General features: G+C 37.5%; 1 protein-coding gene across 1 annotated transcript in view; it reads right to left on the bottom strand.

The window, feature by feature from the left end:
• Positions 1-21,814, bottom strand: part of MAN1A1 (mannosidase alpha class 1A member 1) — a 122,547-nt gene that overhangs the window by 81,261 nt on the left and 19,472 nt on the right. The window contains exon 4 of the mRNA XM_019474607.1: positions 17,203-17,283. Coding sequence (XP_019330152.1) covers positions 17,203-17,283 — 81 coding nt within the window. The remainder of the gene's footprint in view (positions 1-17,202; positions 17,284-21,814) is intronic.

The raw sequence follows: 21,814 nt of genomic DNA, 5'->3' as shown, positions 1-21,814 counted from the left end.
TCATCGACGCATTCCAGGAACCTCCCAGATTGCTTATGCCCTGCCGTGTTGTCCCTCCAACAGATGTTGGGGTGGTTGAAGTCCCCCATGAGGACCAGGGCTTGTGAGCGTGAGGCTGCTCCTATCTGTCTATAGAGGGCCTCCTCCGCTCAGTCTTCCTGGTCAGGTGGCCTGTGGCAGACCCCCACCGTAATGTCACCTGTTTTGGGAAGGCTTTCTGGTTTGTAAGTGTAGTGTCAGATCCAAAGCACCTTTGCCCATCTGTACTATTTCGCTCAGAGCTAATAAGCCTCCTCTCAGTCCCCAAGACTAGAGGGTCACTGATGGCCGAGCAGAGCAGGCCTGGCTCTCCTGGGTTTACATCAACCTGGAGCTCAGAGGCTTGGCTGGATGCAAGAAGCTTCCCTACAGAGGCAAGTGAGTGTTTCTGCACTAAACACCTTAAAGCATCCCACACTGCCTGTGCCACCCAAGCCAACCCACCAACAGGGGCATCCCCGGCATACTCAGCCTGGACAGCGAAGAGCTGACTATGTGCTAGAAATTTAAATCAGCACCGTTTCCATAAAAGCACAGTGAAGGAAACAAAGCGTGCTTTAGCTCCTTTACAAAGCATGGTTTGTCACACCTTCACCTGAGAATTTTGACCGGTCAGAGCAGCATTTTATTTTACTGAAAATTTAAACAATTTACCCCTTCCCTGGAGATTAGCAAAATGCAACTGGTCTGGTTTCTATCCCATCGGGATGCCGGCAGAGGGAGCACAAGTTAAGCTGTTACACAGCACAGCACAGGGGCATCTTGGGGTTAGGAGATGTCAGAAATCCCAGAAAAGGACTAAATTTAAAAAAGATTTAGTTTGGTAAATTATCTCCAATGCTCCCCTCTCATTCTCTGCCTCAATTCTCAAAGCAGCACTAATTTTCATACAAATCTCTCCCTCACACATATAAACAATATTACAGCTGTATAAAGCAGGAGGACTGTTTCATTTAAAACCAATGACAATCTGCAGTGATTCCCACAATCCTGCTCAGCACGTGTTAAAAGACAAATGGTTTTCAGTGGAGAAAGCCTGGAAAATATAGATCCTGTAGTAAAAGGGGACCTTCTATCCCAATCTAAGGCTGAAACACCCACGGGGTGGTATTTATAATGAGATCTTCAGTATGGGAATCCAAAGCTTATATTTGACGCATCTGTGAGAGCAGCAGGCATCAGAGTGCTCAAACCTTGCGAAAGCTTTTGGCACCCAAGATGACGTGTCGGTTCAGGAAGGTGCACATAAGTTTCCAGCTTTTGAAAATCATGATTGTAGAAGTATGCAAATAACCTTACTGGAGAGATTCAGGCAGCTTGTGGTATCTGTGAGCAACAACTCTATCTCATCTGCAAACTGCTAGAGCAGTACGTGTCTTTTTCACAACTTGAGGAAATAACAAACATGGGTAAGCTTTTAGATTTGTACTGCCCTTTCCAGAATGCTCCAGTATGCTGGTCACCAGCTTGTAGAAGCAAACCCACTTTAACAAGATGCTTATTACAAAAATTAGATTACATTTTTGGAAAAAAAAAAAAAAAAAAATCCCTTCTTTTATTCAATTAGCCTTTTTTGTTATGGTTTCACTGATGGCAAGAAAATTAATTTTCTTTTCTAGCTTATTATTGTACCAAAGAAGTCACATAGTACCGTGAAGAGTCCCCCCCTGTAGAAAAGACTGTAGAGAACTTAATCAAATGGAAGTAACTGGATTAGTGAGAGATTTCCAGATTTAATCCAAATGTACATAGCAACAAGCACAAAACCTCTCAAGTTATCAGCAGTAGCTAATACATGTAATTACTTCAGTTGTTTTTTAACTGAAGAATTTCTAAGTGGATATATTGCATTTGAAAATCTTATTTTAGGAAGGCCAGTAATAAACGGTACAAACTGTCAGAAAGAAGGCAAGGCATAAAACAAAGAAATATTAATGTACAGTAACTTATACACATCTGACTTGCACTTTAAAATTGGAATGAAGGAAGGAATTGCTAAATAACTGCAGAATTAAAAAATCATAAAGGAAGAGTTTGTTCCAGTTATATTTACTTATTTCCTTTTGTGCTATTCATGTGTGTTTAAGATTGTTTACACAGGCATAAACTCCAAGAACTATTTAACAGGAAGAACTTTTAGACCACAAGAGAAAAAGTAACTGCTAATTTATCTACTAATGTCAAGAAAGCATTAGTTTTTTTAAAGCTTATGTATACTTGCACAATTAAAAGCTTAGCTACAACCCATTAGTACCTGGAAAGCTCATGAACTGACCATTTAATATTTTCTCTATGTTGTGATAATTCAAGAAAAGGTGGTAATGAATGTAGTAAACAAACTTTAACGATTGCCTGTAATAAAAGGAATTTGTTAGGTATAAAAGCCTTTGAGAATTCCTCACCCCAAAGTCAGGCAGCCTTCATCTTTCAAGAGGTGTGATACACAGCATGCACAATGAGTAATGAGTTGGATTTGCTGCATATGTGCAGATCAACTGCGCGCTGGCAGCTGGCTCCCGAGGCCCAAACCACAGGTAACAAGACTCACGCCTACAAAAGCTGCGCTCAGATCTTAAGATTCTGAAATCTCACACCATCCCAAATAAATAAATTATGAAACAGCTCAGTGTCAGTAAATCGGTGTCAAAGATTTGGAATGCCAGTCTTGTGTCCTGTCAGCAACAGAAAGCCTGGAATCCCAGGTCTCCAGTCAAATAAAGCATGTGTTTCTAGAAAGGGCAGATGGCAAGCTAGCAGGCATTAAAACTGTCAGCAGCCCATGACCGAGGACTGAGCCCACACCTAAGAGCTAGTGGAAATTTTAAATCTCTGTTTTGACCTGATATCCACATAACTGGAACAGGCTATTAACCCACTATATATGTATTAACACTATGGTATGTCCTGCTCTGAACAACAGGCAGAACTGTAAGAGGCGCCATACAATTGCACAACTAAAGGATGAACAGACACTATCAGTACAAAAACTCCTTCCCAAGACCCCGCCATCCCCAACAAAACAACCCCCCCTCAAACCTGCAGAAGTCCGATATTCAAATGCTTGGATGCTGGTGAGAGACACTGTCAGCCCTAGAAGCAACTCATAGACTAGAGGCAACTCGTAGACTACACCAGGCAAGGGTGTCAAGAGCACAAAATATGTCACATATTTAGCACTCAGGTCTTCTACAGTTAAGGAAGATGATACATGCATTTGAAAATATATTGGATGTAAGCAAATATGAATGGAATTAAAAATATGGCATATACAACGGAAACTCATTATATTGTGAAGCGATACAGAAAACATCTGGATGTCATCTTAGAGGTTTGTGTTTTTCCTGATTAAGGAAACAGCTGCCTTAGTAAAATTACTCATATCCACCAGTAACGAAGAGTATCTTTTAGCACAATTCCTCTGTTAAGCCACAAGCATCTGCTTCCTAATTTTCTTTTTATTTAATCTTGTGTACCCTGCCCAAGTGCTGTAACAACAAATTTCAATAGCTGCCTCATTTTACATCTTGTAAACTATCATATCTAAACAAAGAGTAGCACTTTGCATATGAAACTCTCCTTTCAAGCAGGTGACCATTGAGGGGTGATTTGCAACACCATCTGTGTGAAAGCAGGGGGTGGGGTAGAGGAGCCTAATAAACTTTGCATGGTGAATCAATAATTACATACTTAATGTAGCATAAAGTGCTAACAGAAGATTCATTCCTGGCCTTGTAAATTCAACTGTATCTTTTAATTCTGATACCATTAAGTGATTTAGAGTGATGCCTTCACTCTAAAGTACGTTCCTAGACCATGGCGGCAGGCACAGAAAAGGCTAAAATCACTCTGTGTAGGTAAAGGATATTCTATTTGCTTTTCAATGTTGACTCAACAGCAAACAGAGAGCTGTTTGTTTCAGCCAGTGTTACGTGATACTTGTAAGTTTGTTCCAGCTGTTAACGGAAAGAGTTTTATATGATGCTTATCAAATATACAAGTATAACGATGTGAACAGGATACCAAGTATGCCTACTTTAATTGTTCTTCTGCTCGTTTTTTTTCTAACTTCATTTGCTCACTTTAATATTTTACTCCAACATCAGAATAATCGCTTAATGAAACAGCTCTCAACAGTTGGAATCAAAAGGGTCCTTGGATAAAAGGGTCCAAGGCTCAGGATCTCCCATATTCTGCCATCTTCCTTGAACTGACCACTAGCTAACGGGTACCTGCAGAGCAAACCTGGTCAGCTCACCGAGCCAACAGAAAAAAATAGCTACTCTGTCTTTTTGCTCTGGTCCCCCTCAAAAAGGCGGTCTTCCTGAATCACCACATAGTCTCAATCTGACACCATCACAGGTATTTTAAGTCAGGTATTTATATCACTCAGAGGCCAGTCCTCAAATGGTTAAAATTTATACTGACAATGTCCTCAGACCAGGTAGCACAGAGTAGCTCTTTTCCAGCCAGCTCAGGGTTTGTTCCTTCTGGTGAGAGTTACTCCTACTGCTGCAGAGCAATTGTCACGGGTCTGCAGTGGTAGTGCCGTGGCCCTGAGAAAGGAAAGTTTTCCTTTTCCCTGTTGTTTTCATGCAAAGTGCTCCAGATAGCCAAGGGGCTGTGTTTTCATGAAGCTGTGAGTGAAAGTTCACAGAATCACAGAATGGTTGAGGTTGGAAGGGACCTCTGGAGGTCATCTGGTCCAACCTCCCTGCTCAAGCAGGTCCACCTAGAGCCAGTTGCCCAGGACTACACCCCGATGGCTTTTGAGTATCTCCAAGGATGGAGACTCCACAATCTCTCTGGGCAACCTGTGCAGTGCCCAGTCACCCTCGCAGTGAAAAAGTGTTTCCTGATGTTCAGAGGGAACCTCCCGTGTTTCAGTTTCTGCTGAAAGTTATATATAAATATTATACATATATTGTGGCACAGCATTAGGGCATGTACAGGGCAGTGTCATAGTGTAGTCCTAAGAGACTAAGCAATAGTTTCAGTAGACACTGGAACAAACTATTTGTCAACAAGAGTCTCCTCTTGTAATGCAGTAGTGGTTTGCTTTAGAAAGAAGCAAGCAGTAAACTAATAACAACAGTAATAAGAACAACTAATAACTAGTGAACTACATGCAACGCAGGTGACAAAAGGATTAGGGCAAGGAACAAAGCAGGATGAGAATCCAAACTGACAAGTTTGAATACCAAAGTTTAAAAAAAAAAAGTCATGACATTGGGCACAGAATTAGAGTTCCAGGTTTTACACAGTCTTCGTTAAGCACAAAAAGCTTATGGAGTCTCATTTGCATTAAAATTTACTCTAATGTCCTTTACCAGAGATCTCTGTTCCTCTTCACATATTGGCAATTCCACTGACCATGAATTTGTTCGTGCATACAAGAGGAATAAATTAAAAACTACTCTTTTAGAGTGTTTCTTCTACTCTTTAAACATATATCGAATATAATGAGTATTTGCTGAAAATTAATGTTGTATATTAAGGCTGTCGCATGTTTAAACAGTAAAGCGCTTCTTTTAATCCTTATACTAGGATTGAAGCAAACACAGGAATTTCCAGATTTTGTGATCTCAGATACCAGAAACATCATAAATATCTTAAAAAGTAAAATGATCACAAGTACAAAGACAGTGCCAACTGTCACTCTGTTAGATTTACAGCACGGATCACTTAGGAACAAGCCATTTGATCACAAAACTCTCTCATTGATCTCTCTCTCCCACCAGCAGCTAAAGACTACTTCTGTTTCACTTTTATATATATGGAAAAGGAACCAAGAGTTTTATCTGTTCCGGCCCTAACGTTTCAGTGGTTTCTCAGATTACAAGTAAATGTTGATGACTGTCACAACCACTAACATCATAGAAACTACTTCTTCCATTTGTCTCAGTAAATTCCACTAAAAACAACGGGATTGAGAAGGTGCCATTTGGGTAAATTCAGCCTGGACTTGCAACTGTGCTAACAGCTTAGCTTGACTCCGTGACAGGTGAGTTTTGTAACACTAGCAGTTGCACTGATGATGCATTCCTAAGAAGTTATTTTTCAGGAGAGAGCAACATGTTAAAATTTAGCATAGTCTGAAGGTTCCTTCCTCCACAAGACCTCTGACACACTATCTAGCTGGCTTTTTATATAAGCAATGTAACAAGAAAAAAAATCTTCTTTTGTATAGCAGGAAAAGAAGATGATGGTTTCTAAACTCAGTGCTTGCTTTCTTATTGTTGAGATTTCTCTCAAAGACAGTATTCACTGAATTGCCTCATGAATAACGGGCACATCCAAAATGAGCCTAAATAAAGTGCTTGTGTATTTTCCTTAAATTAAATACAAGAAATGTGAACTCTCTTGTAGTTCTTTTTATGTAAGCCAAACAGGAGGCTTCAAGACAGAAGAACTATGATTTAAGAAGCTGCTTTTATGTTGTAAGTTAAATCATCAGGCAGACTAATTCAATTCCTTTCTGTTTACTGTAAGACTATTTCTCTTACTGGACAAGCCATAAAACTAAAGTGACTAAAATACAAGGAGGCAAGCAGACATTTCCAATTCTTAAGAGTCAGAAACAAGTGCTCTGACTGAAGAGCAGTGCTGCCAGCAAGTCATAAATTTATGAGCAATTCAACTGCTTCTCTGAATTCCCTGCAGTTAAAACTTTTTTACAGTTAAACCTCAAAGTCATTCCTATAATTAAACAGCCATAAGATGTTCTCTCCAAAGATTAACATTATTTTTGAATACAGTGTATATCTGGAGGAAAAAATGGTTAGAAGTATTCATAAAGATTTCAAGTATGCCTATTAGCATATATAGGTATCATTACATTGCTTTCCATCCCCCCACTTGAAGCAAGGGGAAAGAAAAAAAGACATGACAGTCATGTAAACTCTCTCCATTTTTACCAAAACTTATTACATGGCTTTAGTGTTATTTTTTACTGTTTGACCGAACACTTCTTTTTTTTTTCTTTTTTTTTTTTTTTTTTTTTTTTTTTTTTTTTTTTTTTTTTTTTTTTCTATAAGCCCCCTTTAAGTACTGAGAGGCTGCAATAAGGTCTCCCCGAAGCCTTCACATAGCCATTCCTAGAGAGAATACTTTGCAGGTTTCACTAAATTATTTTAATATTTGATATGTAAATTAAAACATTACAGTACCTTAACTGTAATTTCAAGTTGGAACTAGATATAAAAGTAGTCTTAAAAGTATGATTTAGAAAAGGGGCATCTTAGCACCAGCTACACTCATTACTTCTATAACCAACTGTCATAGTCTGTCAAGAAAAAAATAATTGAGCAAGGAGCTCTTCTTGCTGTCTCAGTAAGTATTTACTTTTGGCCTCTGGTCAGTTAATAACCATATTAACTTAACACACAACCTTCAAGCAAATCAGAAAGCCTGATGGCATTTAACATCGGAGTAAGTCTCCCCAGACGTGTGGAGTACCATCCCCATAGTCTCCTGCAGCAGTGTGGCAATGTTTGCCCAGAGCATCTCAGCAGTTATTGATCTTGCCTGGAATCAAGAAGATTATTTGTTCTTCCCTCTAGAATATAAATGGAAATAAAAGCAACTCTGGAGAGAAAAGACTGAGCACAGACTGAACGATGTTTGTAAGAGATACTCTACAAGCAGCAAATGCTGATGAGAAGGTTTGAGTTATTCACTGGTTTTGCATGATAAAAGGAAAAAGATTGAAATTGTCTATAGTATGAATAGTGTTTTTAAGAACAAGCTGGGGAAAATAGCACCCTGAAGAAATGGCATTGTGAGCTGCTGACTTTGTTCTGCAGCTGTTGGTTTGAAGAAAACAAAAAAGAGTTTTCAAAGAAAAATGGAAGAGAATGAATTTCACAGCATATCCTTTTTACATGATGATCCTGAGGATCTACTGGACTGTAAAATTATCTAGTCATGCTTGCAAAAATTAAGGACAACTTGCCCCCCAAGGGACAACACGACTTTAAAGCACTAACTGGACTGAGCCAGCTTCCAAAAACTAGTGTGGTTATTTTGCTTAATCTGCAAAAGCAGATGACTGCCTAAAGGCTGAAGAAAAGAAACAAACCAGACACATCTAGTTCTTCAGATGAACTAGTTTTTTCGGTAGTTCAATGCATCTGAATCATAAGAAAGAACAGAACTGGCCCTTGATGCCAGAAGTAAGACTGCTTTCTGTTAATTGAAGGTTGACTCTACTCCAGTAACATGGCTGCTGGAATGATCTTCCTTGTTTGCTTTTGAGTTTTGTCAGTTTACATAGGGTTGGTTTTTTTGGATGTTAAAATAAGCTTTTAAGCCTTCATGTAGCTGAATGACGAGAGTCCCCTCATACTGTAGTGTCTTAATTATCTACTATTTGAAGGAGTTATCAAGGTCAGGTGGGTTAATGTAAGCAATCAAAGGTGCTGAGTGAAGAATATCAGAGCTGAACACATCAAACAAAATCCAAGTTCTTCAGAATATCTTACCGCCTCCTGACCTCTCATATCTTACGCTTTACTAGAAAATTAAACAGTAAGATAGCTGACCAGCTACCACCTGTGGGAATACAAAAGTATACTACTTGTTGACAAAAGACTTGCAATGTAAATAGTGAGCTAAGAAACTCAATCTGCTGTTTAAACACATCCTAAACTATTTTTCCTTGAGAAAAGCAAGTAAGATTTATATGAAACACTGGCACTACATACTACTGCTCTTTTTCACCTTTCGAATCTTCATGGAAGTGATTTTGTTCCTCCTCTTCTTAGTCTCTGGCTTAAGAAAAATTTGCAGTTTGCCCATTTCTGTGCACCTAGGCTCATGCAAAATGAGCCCTTATACTCATTGATTTGAGGAAAACAAAGATTTGTCTTTCAAATGCTTCATGACAGCTCTGTTTAGGGGTAATCACCTGCCAAAAACCCAAATTCCCCTTGGCATCTGTTGTGCTGGAAGTGGCAAAGGATCTTTCATGTGAACATCTTTTCGAAATTCCTTCTCAATCATTTGCACATAGGGTGCAAATACAGCCTGCGTATGGCAGAGGGAAGCTTTTGGCACAGGAGAGACAGGAACTGCACTCATTTGACAACCACAACATTTATCAATATTATTCAACTGTTGCATTTTTACAAACAAATGGCAAACAAACAGCATGTGGATTCCTGCAATTTTCTAAAGACCTGGTAAAAAGCTCTGTCCTCATCTTTCCTTTCAAATCTTTCAGATTTCTGTTGTTTGAAAAGCACAAACAATAGATCCTGCCAAAAAAATACGCAGGCCAATTAGCACTCTCCGTCAATTGATCCCAAGAGTTCATGCTAACTTAAAGCCAGTGAACCTTGTTTGTATCTGTTTCAGGTTTGATCTGCTGAGCAAGATGTACTGCTAAACCCAAAGGAGACTAAAAGAATATCTGATTCTTCTGCAGCAAAGATGCCATTATCTGTACCTATTGCTGGAGGCATGACGGGAATGCAAGAACAGCAATGATACCTGCTTCTGATTTCAGGCATTCATTTTCTCAATGATTTTCAGTTAGCTTGAAGCAGTGGGACTTGCACGTGGCACAAAGTGGTGTTTTGTGATCAATCTCTAATCTGTCCTTCAAACAGCAAATTGGATGAGGAGCTTTCCCAATTTCATCACAAACTGCTATTCACTTGATTTGTATTTAAAATACTTAGAATTAATTAATGCTTACATATTCTTTAATAGAAGCAATTGAAATTTTTGCAAAAAGATACAGAAGTAGAATGATTCTTTGCTAAAGTCAGATTTGGGAATCTGATGGAATGCCTTAGTAGTTGCCAATAGAATGAAAAACACAGGAATCTTCTACTGGATGGTTTATGCTTTTATCTTCTCTAAGCTAAAAAGGAGAGGACGTTATCATCTACTTAACTCCCAACTTAATGAAAAAAACCTCTGGATCAGACTCAGTCTATGGAGACAAAGCACAAAATTGAATCTTACACAAAGTAGCTAAACATTGTGAAAGATTTAGATGAAGAAATGATGAGTTACTCCATGCCCAGAGTGAAATGCAGGTACATACTATTTTTACCTGTACTTTTTTGGGAAGAAAGAATTCAGTACAATGATTCAATAACATTTATTACTTATCACCTAATTCAACTTTTACAATACATCCACAGAGAGAATATACTTTCCTAAAGGAGGATAAATTAATGCTGATCTATTCCCACTGTCAGCACCTACCCAGATATTTTTATGTTGCTTTCATTTGCAGAAATAAGGCAGATTCTTGGCTGTAAAATTATATATAAGGATTCTTCTTTAGATAGTATATTAGCAACAATCTCAACACTGCTTGCAAATGGCTCCACAGAACCATGTATTTAACCATATGTTCTACACTATTGAATTTGCAGAACAGGACAATCCCACTAACTCTTCAGGCAATATGTTTTTACTCTCCTTTTATTCTGCTTTATTATTGCAATTGCTTTTGATGCTGCAAAATGACAGAACTGAATACTGAGATAAACGAAAGAGACAAACGTCTTGGAGATTGAATTTCTTTGCAGATGCATGGTGACTCTGGACAGACTGCTAATAGCATATCATTTCTTCTGTAGAGTATATTAACCTACATGCAAAGAATTCTTCTTTCGGGTCTATCTAGAGCTGCTGCTCAAAAGGAAAGCACCCACACTAGTATTTCTGTTAGACATGCCCTCTCCAACTGTTCTGTAGAACCACAATCAAGTGAAACTGCAGGAGCTGGTTGAGAGCCAAATCCTCAGAACAAACAAAGCAGCTCCCTCTCAGCTGCTTGAATTCTACTTAATAATATAACTCACCGGCTCATGTCAAACAGACCAGCTGTTACAATCACAAACAGATATTACTTAGCTCTCATTATCATCCGTTCTCCTTTCTAACAGTTTACCAGCTTTAGCATCAGACTATAGTCTGGAGGTAAGCAGGGATTTTTGTTTAATGTAATGTGCAACAAAGCATCTCTGTTCAGTTATTCCTAAAGTCAATGCATGAATGCAAAAACATGTCAAATAGGTTTGCCATGGGACAAACTCATTTTTTTGGTTGTTTTGAAAAAACTCCCCAAACAAACCGCAAAAGGGAAACCACTGGAAGTGAAGAATGTGCTTATGTACAGGTCAGAGTTCTAAACTCATGTTTCTCAGACAAAAATCAAACACTAATGGAGATTACAGACTGTGATTGTGGGAAACAGAGGAGATTTTAAATCCTTCTCTGTCCCTGAGTAGGCTGTTAAGTGCTACATCAGAGCAGATATAAACGATGCTTTTATACACTGTAATGACAGCTTCTTGCAGAAACTCAGAGTCTATAAGAGAAAAGTAGCTCTTGACTTAGTTTGACATATTACTGTCTAACAAGGGCCACATGCTCCAATTCAACATGCTGTTATAAACAAAATGTTCACTTTGGTAATGTTTAAGTTTGGAAAGAGAATCAAGCAGACCAGCTGAAATGAATTTAGAAAGGAACAGCCAAATGGGTAAAATGCTTGGAGATGACTTGGAGGATAAAAGATGACGTTGAGAGTCACAAGACTCTCAAATCAAAAGGCTCAGATGACTTCTATCTTCTTTCGGTGTGACTGTAAAGAAGGTGATTAAAAGCAAAAGTATATCAAGTCCGATTAAGGAATACAGAAACTGATAATGTCTGACAAGTTAAATGAAAAAATATTAAGTGAGGCTAAAAGTAATTTCGGAAGAACAAGTTTTTAAAGTTAAAAAACAAAAAGAGAAACATGAGGCCTGCTGGAGAGCCAAGAGGAACCATTAAGAGATGTCTGTGTAAAAGAGCACAGTGCATGAAACAAAGCCATTGCAGAAAAGCTAAATTTGCCCCAATGTTCACTCTTGAAGAGCCTAGGCAGGTTACCATGCAAGGAGATTCTTAAAAGGACAAGCCTAATGCACTGTCCCAATACTGAGGCTGGACTAGATGACCTCTTGAGGTCCCTTCCAAGCTGAATGACTCCAGGATCCTATGAAATATGGAAGTTAAGTAAAACATAAATTGATAAAAATGAAACAAATCATCAAGATCATCTCACAGCTCTAAAGGAACTAAAACATGATGCCACTGAAGTACTGATGTATCACTTAAAAGTGGCAGCAGATGGATGGTAGGTGGCAAACAGGACCCAAATCTGAAAACAGGGCTGCAGAAAACTACAGGCAATTGCAGTCTTATAGTTTCTACCAAACAATGAATTCTACTGCCAGTCTGTGAAGATGCTTAAGGAGGAGTTAAAGTGGCATTCACACAGAAGTGATCAAGCTGATACAGTATGCCTGGAGTTTCAAACGGCATTAGAAATCAAGCTTCCAAGACATAAAAGGAAAAGTCCTCTTGTTAATTAGCGTCAAGTTAAGTGAAAGGAAGTGGGAGATAAAACATGCGGTCAGTTCTCACACTGGTGAGATAAGATCCCCAAGGCATCTATACCGGAACTTACATTCCTGATTTGCAGAAATAGGCCAATACCTTTGTATAGGAGACAAACTTCATCCTCCTGCTATTCAAGATTGCTAAATGATGAATTATATTTTCTTTTGTTCTTACGGAATTTAAGTATTCTCTATGAAGGGAGACCTCTACAAGAGAGGGAGAGCCAGATAAAAATAGCTACAGCTAAATTCTGAAGAATGTCTTAGCACTACATGAAATCAGCGATGTTTTGTGGTCAGCCTGGCAAAGGCAGCTCTAGATCAACAGCATCTGCATCATTATTTCATGTCTGTTCCTCATTAATAAGACAGCACTACCATCACTGATGGATGGTTGTTTTACATGGGCAATGATTAGGTCTGAAGTCAGACAGGAGGCTAAGATCATCAAGTGAGGTTGAACAGTGGCAGATATAAACTAATTAGGCGATATGTCATCACTTTTTTTTTTCCCTTCTTTTTTTCTTTTTTACTTCTTATTAACAGTTGGTAAAGAGTAATAGATGAAACTCAGAAAGTCCAACATTTATCATCAGAAAGAACAGTTTGTTGTGGTTTTTTTATTCTTTCATACTGATCAGGATAAATTTGTGTTCCTTCAAACAGGATATACTGCCAGCGTGTAAAAAAAAAAACAAAAAAACCCACCAAAACAAAAAACCTCATCCCATTCAAAAAATGGAAAAGCTTCAAAGGAATCTGGAACTTACCAGCTGGATCTGAAACTCACATGCTCTTTATTCGCTTCAGAGCATTTTGGATTTACTTTTTTGCTACTCATACAAACAGCAACTATTAAAAGCTCCTTCTATTTCTGCCTATACAATGTATTCCCCGACTGTGGAACCAATCTTCAAGTAAAACAGTCCCCTTCTTACACAGCTTTAGCAGTACCTATAAGAACCAGCTATCAGTAAACCGGAAGAGCTAGTCAGATCAGTCTTTAGGCTTGTATATTCTCTACAAGCAGTGCCATACACTGACCATGACTTTCAGCACCAGTATCACAGTTATTCCCAACAGTGAAGATTACAGTGCTCAGAAATAATGTTTGTCATCTCCATGAATTCCAAGAAAGGTCTTAGCTGCTGTTAGAGGACAGAGTGTTGTCCTCCTCCAAAATTTAACAAATTATCTCCTTATATGACTACATTTGGAAACGTGCTTTAAGCAAGAGGAAAAAAAATATCTGCGTCTGCAGAACAGGGGAACTTGTTGCATGCAATACTCCTGACCCTTGGTGTACCAGAATTTTATATCAGACTAGTAAGTACCACAAAGCATTTGCAAAACATATCTCTTCCTTACTAGACATCTTATTTTCCAGTACAAAAACAAAAAAGGTCACACACCAAGTTGCTTAGAAGAGGAATCACGTCTACTAATGAATTCAGGTTTAATTTAAACAAAACAATCAAGAAAGTTTGCAAATAAATCTGTACTGTTTCAATGGTTTAAACTTACCATATTACAGGCTCCTCCAGATGCTTTCATACAAATAAGCAAACAAACAAACAAAAAATCAATACTAGCACTGCTTTAAAGGAGCCAGGTTTATTTTTAATAATCCCTTATAGCCACTGACTCATGGAAAAATACCATGGAAGCATTCACATGTAATATTACTATGAGGGACTTTAAGGAAAAGAAAAGAGAGCAGTCCTTAAAAAGTTATTTACCTTGCAGTCAAATTTTCTGGTATTTGTACCTGTTTTACAAATGAAGTTTGATATTTGACCGGAATTCTTTCTAGCTTGGGTTTAAATAGCAATCATAAAGTAAAAAAAAAAGGTGACTTAAAGTGTATGACACTGTTCTAGCACTTTTAGGCATTTTATATTAATTCTAGTAAGGCAGAAATTCTAGGAAGTTTAATATAATGCATCTCATAGCTCTATTTGCAAGTAAGCACCACACACAGTTATCAAGAGGCAAAGTATTCAACTTGTTCATTTTTAAAATTATTCACATTGGTGCCTTTATCTAAATGAACTATTTTGTGGGCAGGATGTGTTAGGAACTACTCAGTATGATAGGATATTCTTTAATCATGATTAGTTAGACTTGCAAATGATTATGGAACATACAATATGTTGCAGCTTTGGATCATTACCCATGGAAATGTAATTCAAAAGTACAAACAATAGTTATTTCCGTCACTCCTTTTACTGAAATATAGCTTTCTTTAATTAGGATATTGATAAGTGTGTACAGCAAATATAAGATTTTTAAATAGTTCATCTGATAAAGAATAAAACGAGCTTTTACCTGAGAAAGCTTAATCCTCCAAACAGCCTGCATACAGGTTGTTCCACCTCCTTAGGAATGCCCGCTAATATAACGCACTAAAGGATGATTAAAGACATATTTTCTGTGGTGGCATCCAGCCTCTAGGGACCTCAGTCCTTTCCACACCTGTCAGCAGCACCAGTGAAGGACAGACCTGTGCAACATGGGAAACCTCACACCGCTGCGTGGCTGCTCTGTCCTCAGAATGGCCGCATCCCGCTCCTCCCATAGGCAGCAGCTGGCTATTGCTTCCATGTCTTGGGCTCGGGAGACAAATCAGGAAGTTTCCCCCAATCTGATAGAGGCAGAGCATGCTGAGTTGCACTCTCTAAGCCACTAGAACAACTGTGAGTTTAGGAACATCATTCTGTCTTGGACAGCAGATGTCTATCAAAGAGTATGAATACCAGTGGCAAGCATGGATGGTGTCTTTCCCAGCCTGCAAGAGCTCAGGACCCTCCTTAAACATACACATCACCTTTGCGTGTAGGGGCCCATTTTATTTTCATTAATGAGTCCATTCATTTTTCGAACGGACATTAGCATCCAGTATCACTAATATTCCACTGCAAAGAGTTCCACTTAATTATGCATTGTGTGAAACACCTTCTTTTGTTTTAAATATTTCCTCATTTCATTTGTACAACGGAGTTTTATTTGAACACCAGTGTTGCTATCAATCTAGTCCAAGAGGTGGTGGTAAAACTGCCTCTGTAAAGGCGAAGGAATGGTTGAGAAGCAATGACTAGGTGTTATTTAGGAGAAACTATATGCATTGATTGAAAGTCAGCCTGTACATTAACAGACACAAGATATAAACCATCAACATATATATGAAATCAACAGCACTGATGACAAACGGTTCAGGCATTTCTTGGCAGACAACTGCTGCTTGACGTAAAGGCCCACATGCAGTCCTCTACCAGCTCCTTGTCTGCCAAGAAGCATCCTCTGCTTCTGTCAGAACCGGTTAATTAAAATGTAGCAATAGGTTATACTGGAAAAGTTAATTCCTGTTTGAGAGAAGTAGACCTGCAGTGAAAGATACAACTATTTAATCGCAGAAGGAAGAGCTTTCAATTCTATTCATCCTTGAATACGCTTATTTCTGGTTGCTGAGTTACTGCAGGAGGACAAGTGATTTCCTTCAAGAGTCGGAGATGAAACATTAAGTAAAACAATATTTAGTAAAGCTGAAGAAGCCAGCTACCAAGCACCTCTCAATTTTTTTCATTACTGCTAAGTGTGAATTTTAAATGGGTCTAAGTGCAATTTTTTCTCCAGAAAATTATAAGACAGTTAAAATACAAAAAAAAATGTGTATTTTAAAACATTAATGTCTTTTCAATGCCACCTACACTCAGGACAGGACCACGGGAAATAAATAGGTAAGTCTACTTAAAATGTAAAGTGTCAGAGAAACATTGCCTCCTTATAACTACTTTGGCAGGTACATGACCCAATCATACCTGCTAAGACAACTTTAACATAACGATAAATTTTAACAAAAAACAACAAGCACACCACAGAATTTAAGTTAATTTAAAGTGACAGGTTCAAAACAGAGCTTTATCAGTAGTTGAGAAATTTACATATGGAAAAAATTATACATCTTTAGGGTTTTGTAGTTTCCACCAGTAATTGCTTTGGATTTAAAGAAATCCAATGATAAATTCAACTTACGGTTAAAGAGTATTAAATTGCATTAATCATACAATAAAATACTACTATAATCCAGAGACAGGAACAAGAGTTTAAACTAGTAAGATTAAATACTTTACAAGTGCCAAACTAAAAATTTAAAATATCACAGTACCTGTGATTTAGTATAGCCTTCTCTAAATATATTACAGAAATAATTGTATTAGTCAAAGCTCTTAGATTAAATTGTTTCTTCATCCTCTCCAGAAACCATGATCGGCAATAGAGATTAATGGGATATTTACGCTTTAAAGACATTCACATGTATAGGTTTACCAGTTATCCTTTCATTCTTAACATGCCTTTTCCATGTGAGTTGAAGCTTCAGCTTCAGGAATGCCAACAGAAGTATAGTTTAGAGGAGTTAAAGAATATGCTCCAACCAATTTGTGAAGCAGGTACCTGGTGCACCAAATCTACCACTACCATGGCACAGGAACTCCATAATTACACACTCCAGCATGAAGCCCAGTAAGAATGTACTGGGTATGGTTTCAACTCAGGGGAAAAAAAAAAAAAAATCATTTAACACTTTAAGACTTACACAAAGCAACAGTAATAGAAGCAAGAAAATCCATTGGACAGGTCTCTGCTGTACAAGATGTTTTCAAAGTTCTAAACAAGTTTAATTCTGATAAATAAAATTGTTAAACTAAAAGTTATCTAGATGATGATATTTCAGATAAGCCACGTGGAAATATCTTACCTCTTCTCCTGAAAGATAGTAAGCTGAAAGTAATCCACCGACAAAACGGATGTTCACTTCAAATACCGAAATTTCAGCATTCTGTCAAAATAAAAAAAAACCATAGTTTTATTCCCTGATACTTTTCTGTATGGTTTTGGTTGTTTCTTTTTGGTTTTTATATACATACAGGTATTAAACTACAACAGCTGTAAATGGCAAAACACAGAAGATGTAGGGAAAGCCAACATAAGAGAACTTGAAGCATTTTAAAGTATTTCCTTCTCTTCCTCACGTCAACAAAATATCTGCTCCATTATCCTCAACCTGTTTAACTTTTCATCTCTTCCACCTGGACATTCTCTAAATCCACACATCTGAGTACCTCCCTGCAGACGAGTCTGCGCTCACACACAAAACGTGCTCTCAGATCCTCTGTCCCACACTACCTCACCTCACACCATCATTTCTCAGACACCATTTAAGAAGTTCTTGATCAGAATGTCATAACAGGAATTTTCCTACCTCAAGTCTAAATACATGTTATTATAAAATGGGAGTTAACATTAGAATGAGTCAATTATATGTTCATAATAAAAATGTAATCATGGTATGTATTCACTGGGAAGCAGATGATCTTTCACTATTACAGTGACAGCCCTTCCCAATCTGGCCTGGTCTTTACCAATCATAGAGACTAGGTTTGTTGTACTGAGCAGTGTGGATACAGCCATTACCTATTTCGAAACTCAAAGCACATTCTTCTCTGCCTTTTAAAATTCAAACCTAAATGAAGAATCTGAGTCTCATGATCACTACTTTCTCTTGTTCTTTACCAAGTCAATTCCAATTTTACCCCAACACATACCATCCAATCCACTCAAGAGGCATTCAGTTGAAAAGCTGATCTACAGAAGTTTTGTAATTTTTGCTTTTTATGTAATACTACTTTTTATATTTTTGTATTTCTGTAGAAAAATGGTATCCAGCAGTCAATCTTCTAAACTTTCGGGCATGTAAATAAGGTGTTTGACTTTAGTGTGTTCTGGGTTGCTCTTGCTTCTGTTGAGTCATTTTTCCGTCTTCTATTTGCTGACATACACTATAGCTATATTCAACATAAATCAATGCATGGTGGAACTGCGGGATTTTCTTCCAAAGGGCTTGCAGGCTTTTTCTCTCTCCGCTAGTTTTTGTACTTTTCCAATTTAAACATTCAGATGTCAGTTTACGTAGGAGGAAAGAAGTTGCTCCCTGTTTTCTATGGATTTTGAATTCTAATAAACTGCCTTTGCAGAAGAAAAAAGCATGAGGTTACTTATTAGAAATACTACTTCATGCTTTTCAGTTTGCAAGGCACTCTGATTAAGGAAAGGTATCTAGACACCTTGAGGAGAGTTGTGCAGTGTTTCATTAGTTGTAAAGGTACAGACTTCAAAAAAACCACTCACTGACTTGCTACAATGCTTGTCCACTTACCCTCAGGCATTTAACTTTTCTCCTCTAAAATCTTTTGTGCACCTCCCCCTCTAAAAATGGAGGATGTAATTTCATCCACAGAATTGCTCCGATTAATATATAATTCATATATACTATATGTGTGTGCCTGTGTAGTTTTTTTATACACACAAGCACAATTCAAAGGGGCAAAGTAAAGCCATCACACACATCTGCCTATTGAAAACTCAGACCTGGCATCATGTGTTAAGAACTGTTCAGAACATAACATTTTTCCAAGTTTATTTTAAGGTTACTAAAACTTTGCAGTTTCTCCTCACTCACTGCTCTCCCAACACTGGTCTACTCTTATTCTTTCTGAAAGAAACTACTACTACTACTACTAAAAAAAAAAAAAAAAAAAAAGGTTTAATTTCTGTTTCCAAAATTATTCTGATATTTAACACTTCCAAGTGTTCAGTCATTGTCTCACTGAATCCAGCAAAAAGGAGAATGAAGTAACTGGAAACAGGTATTCACTTCAACTTTAACTAGTGCCATTTCTCTGCATTTCTTTTTATTGTATCATGATATACGGTAAACCTGGGGAGATGGATATAAAAACATTTAAATCCTCTAGAAATCTGAACTAACTAGACAATACAGCTGTTCACCTGCTAAGCAGGCTACCTATGTAAGAACTCTACATTAAATAAAGAAGTCTACCTTAATTAAATCCAATATATAAAACAGCTTGTAGAGAACTGATCTGACTTAAGAAAGGCTGATATGATCTGACTGAAGAAAGGATGATTAAAGGAGTGATAGGGGCAGCTTCTCTTCCCTGGAACTTGAGCTACCTGAAATTCCTATAAATAGTATTTTACTTGAGAACCTTCTTCAGAAGTTCAGGTTCTTTCTATATCAATCCTGAGCCTCAGCACACGCCAAAAGCTTTTCTTTGATGTGGGAAAGTTGAAGCTGTAAAGAGGTAGGTATGAGACAAGGAAATGAGTTCATCAGATATCTCAGACACTTGTGTTTCCTGTAAGGATTGAATTAAATTACTTTTTGATTGTTAATTGCTTGAAGTAAATTGAGTGATATATGAGCTGAATATTTTGTCTCCAGAACCTTACATTTTGCCTTTCTGGATTTAATATGGCCACTTAACTCACAAACCATTGCTATCTTTCACAGAATGCAAAGGCCCTTTAAGAAAAGCTCAGTATGTATGCACTGACATCTGCTTCTGGAATTCAGTTATAGACAAAAAGAAGACTTTGAAGTAATGTGAATAAAGATTTTATTGTCAAACCACAAAGATTAATTGCACTTTAATCCTGAATGTTTGCTGAAGTGGTGATCTTTCAGGACATTTCTTGAATTAAAACCATTGTTTTAATGTTACCAGATTTCCAATACTTCACTTGCACGCATCTCTGAATCTTTGTTCGAAATCCTTGTCTCTTACCAAAATCTTTATACAAGCCACTGAAGCGGACGCAATTAATGAACACACATTTCATTAATGGTAGATTTGAAAGCTGTATGCTTAATACATAGTTATTCTTAAACTCATTATACCAGGCTAGTAGTATTCTCAGAAAGCATAGGAATTATAGCAATTTGCAATTAAAGAAGTTTTATAATTTCATGTCAAAGAAACATTCATTCACACGAACTTCCCATGTAGAGATAAGTAGTCTGTTAAGAAAAGTGAACTTGTCCTAAAAGTAGCAGATTTCTGCTACACCAATTTTACCCATCTTTCTGGTTTGATTTTTTAATTTTTTTGTATTACACATTTAAGACACCACACCCTGACCATTACCCTCTCTTCATACTTTTAATCATCATCCACGTACAGTTTGTACAAATAAGTCTGTATATTTCTACTCAGCAGTCAAATCCTAAGTAAGCAATGTTATTTTTTATTTTGCTCTCAGATCCAGTTGTACACAAATACCTTATGATCCATTCAACAGTGCCAAAATATATAGGAAAAAAACTTTATCTGCACTTCCCAAAGCTTCTACTTCACCAGCTGAAGAGGCCAGAATTATTTTACTTTATTTTTTATTTCAAGTTTAGCCTTCTCTTTCAAACCATCATAGTATCATTACATAGCAGGTCTGAGAAGTGGTTGAATTAATTCCATTCTATCCAGTGGAACTTCTGTAAGGAGAAGTGACTGGACATGCTTATTTTAAAATGACTATGATGTTCCTTTTGTAAGATCCCAAGTATATAAGATGACTCCGAGATTATATCTTAGATATAATCTCTAATTTTACAGTCTTTTCATTAGTAACCTAATTAGACTGCATGGCCATGTGCTGTGTACGGCGATATCTGAAACACCTTTGATAGTACACGTCTGTGCTAAGCTCTTATTGTTCCTACGCAATATCATCTTGCTCTGGCTGCTAATTTTGGAGGCCTCCCTTTTATAAAGGATTCTGAAAGTATGTAGATGCTTGGGAAAGTGATATGTACATTAGGAACAACGTATTTTTCTTTTACTTCCAGGGCTTTTATATTAATTTAAGTATACGAGTAATTTGGTCTTTCATCTTACATTTGATCAATAATTTATCATTCACTATTTGATCTTCTGATAAGTGAATCGTAAATGTGATAGTCCAAGTACTATACGAAATCTGGAGAAATTGTGATTGCTGCTCACTGTACTTAGAGAAATAGAAAACCAAAAGCAACGTATGTATCCACCACGTGGTGCAAGAGCAAAATTGTGACAACTTTATGGAATTTCATCTGGTTTCCTTGATTAGCTTCTAAAGACAAGATTATATTGACAAAGATATGTAACATCCTTTACAGGATACAGCTGCTACAGCCTTTGCTGGCTAGACACATAACACCAAAGTGAACCTGTTTACACACGGCGGAGACTGTTCTTTCTCAAACTCAGGCGATGCAAATAAGGAAGTCTCTACAATCAAAGGACGAAACAGCTGAGTGTTACCACATTTTGTCTTGACAAGGAGAAATGCTAAAATAAGGGGTTTTTAAGCAAGAGAAGAACCATTGCTCAGAATCACTCAAGAAGCTGCAGAACGTGACAGGTTTAACTAGTAAACCTATTAAACTAACTCCTTTTAAAGAAAGGGAGGCTGACTATCCCTTAGGAAGCCCCATCTTCAAAAAGCAACAAATAATACTAAACGGGGGT

This window comes from Aptenodytes forsteri, unplaced genomic scaffold (genome assembly GCF_000699145.1).
Source record: "Aptenodytes forsteri isolate BGI_AS27 unplaced genomic scaffold, ASM69914v1 Scaffold217, whole genome shotgun sequence".
NCBI classification, from domain to species: domain Eukaryota; kingdom Metazoa; phylum Chordata; class Aves; order Sphenisciformes; family Spheniscidae; genus Aptenodytes; species Aptenodytes forsteri.
Note: the sequence above shows the minus strand (reverse complement) of the source record. Positions and strands in the feature narration are given on the sequence as shown.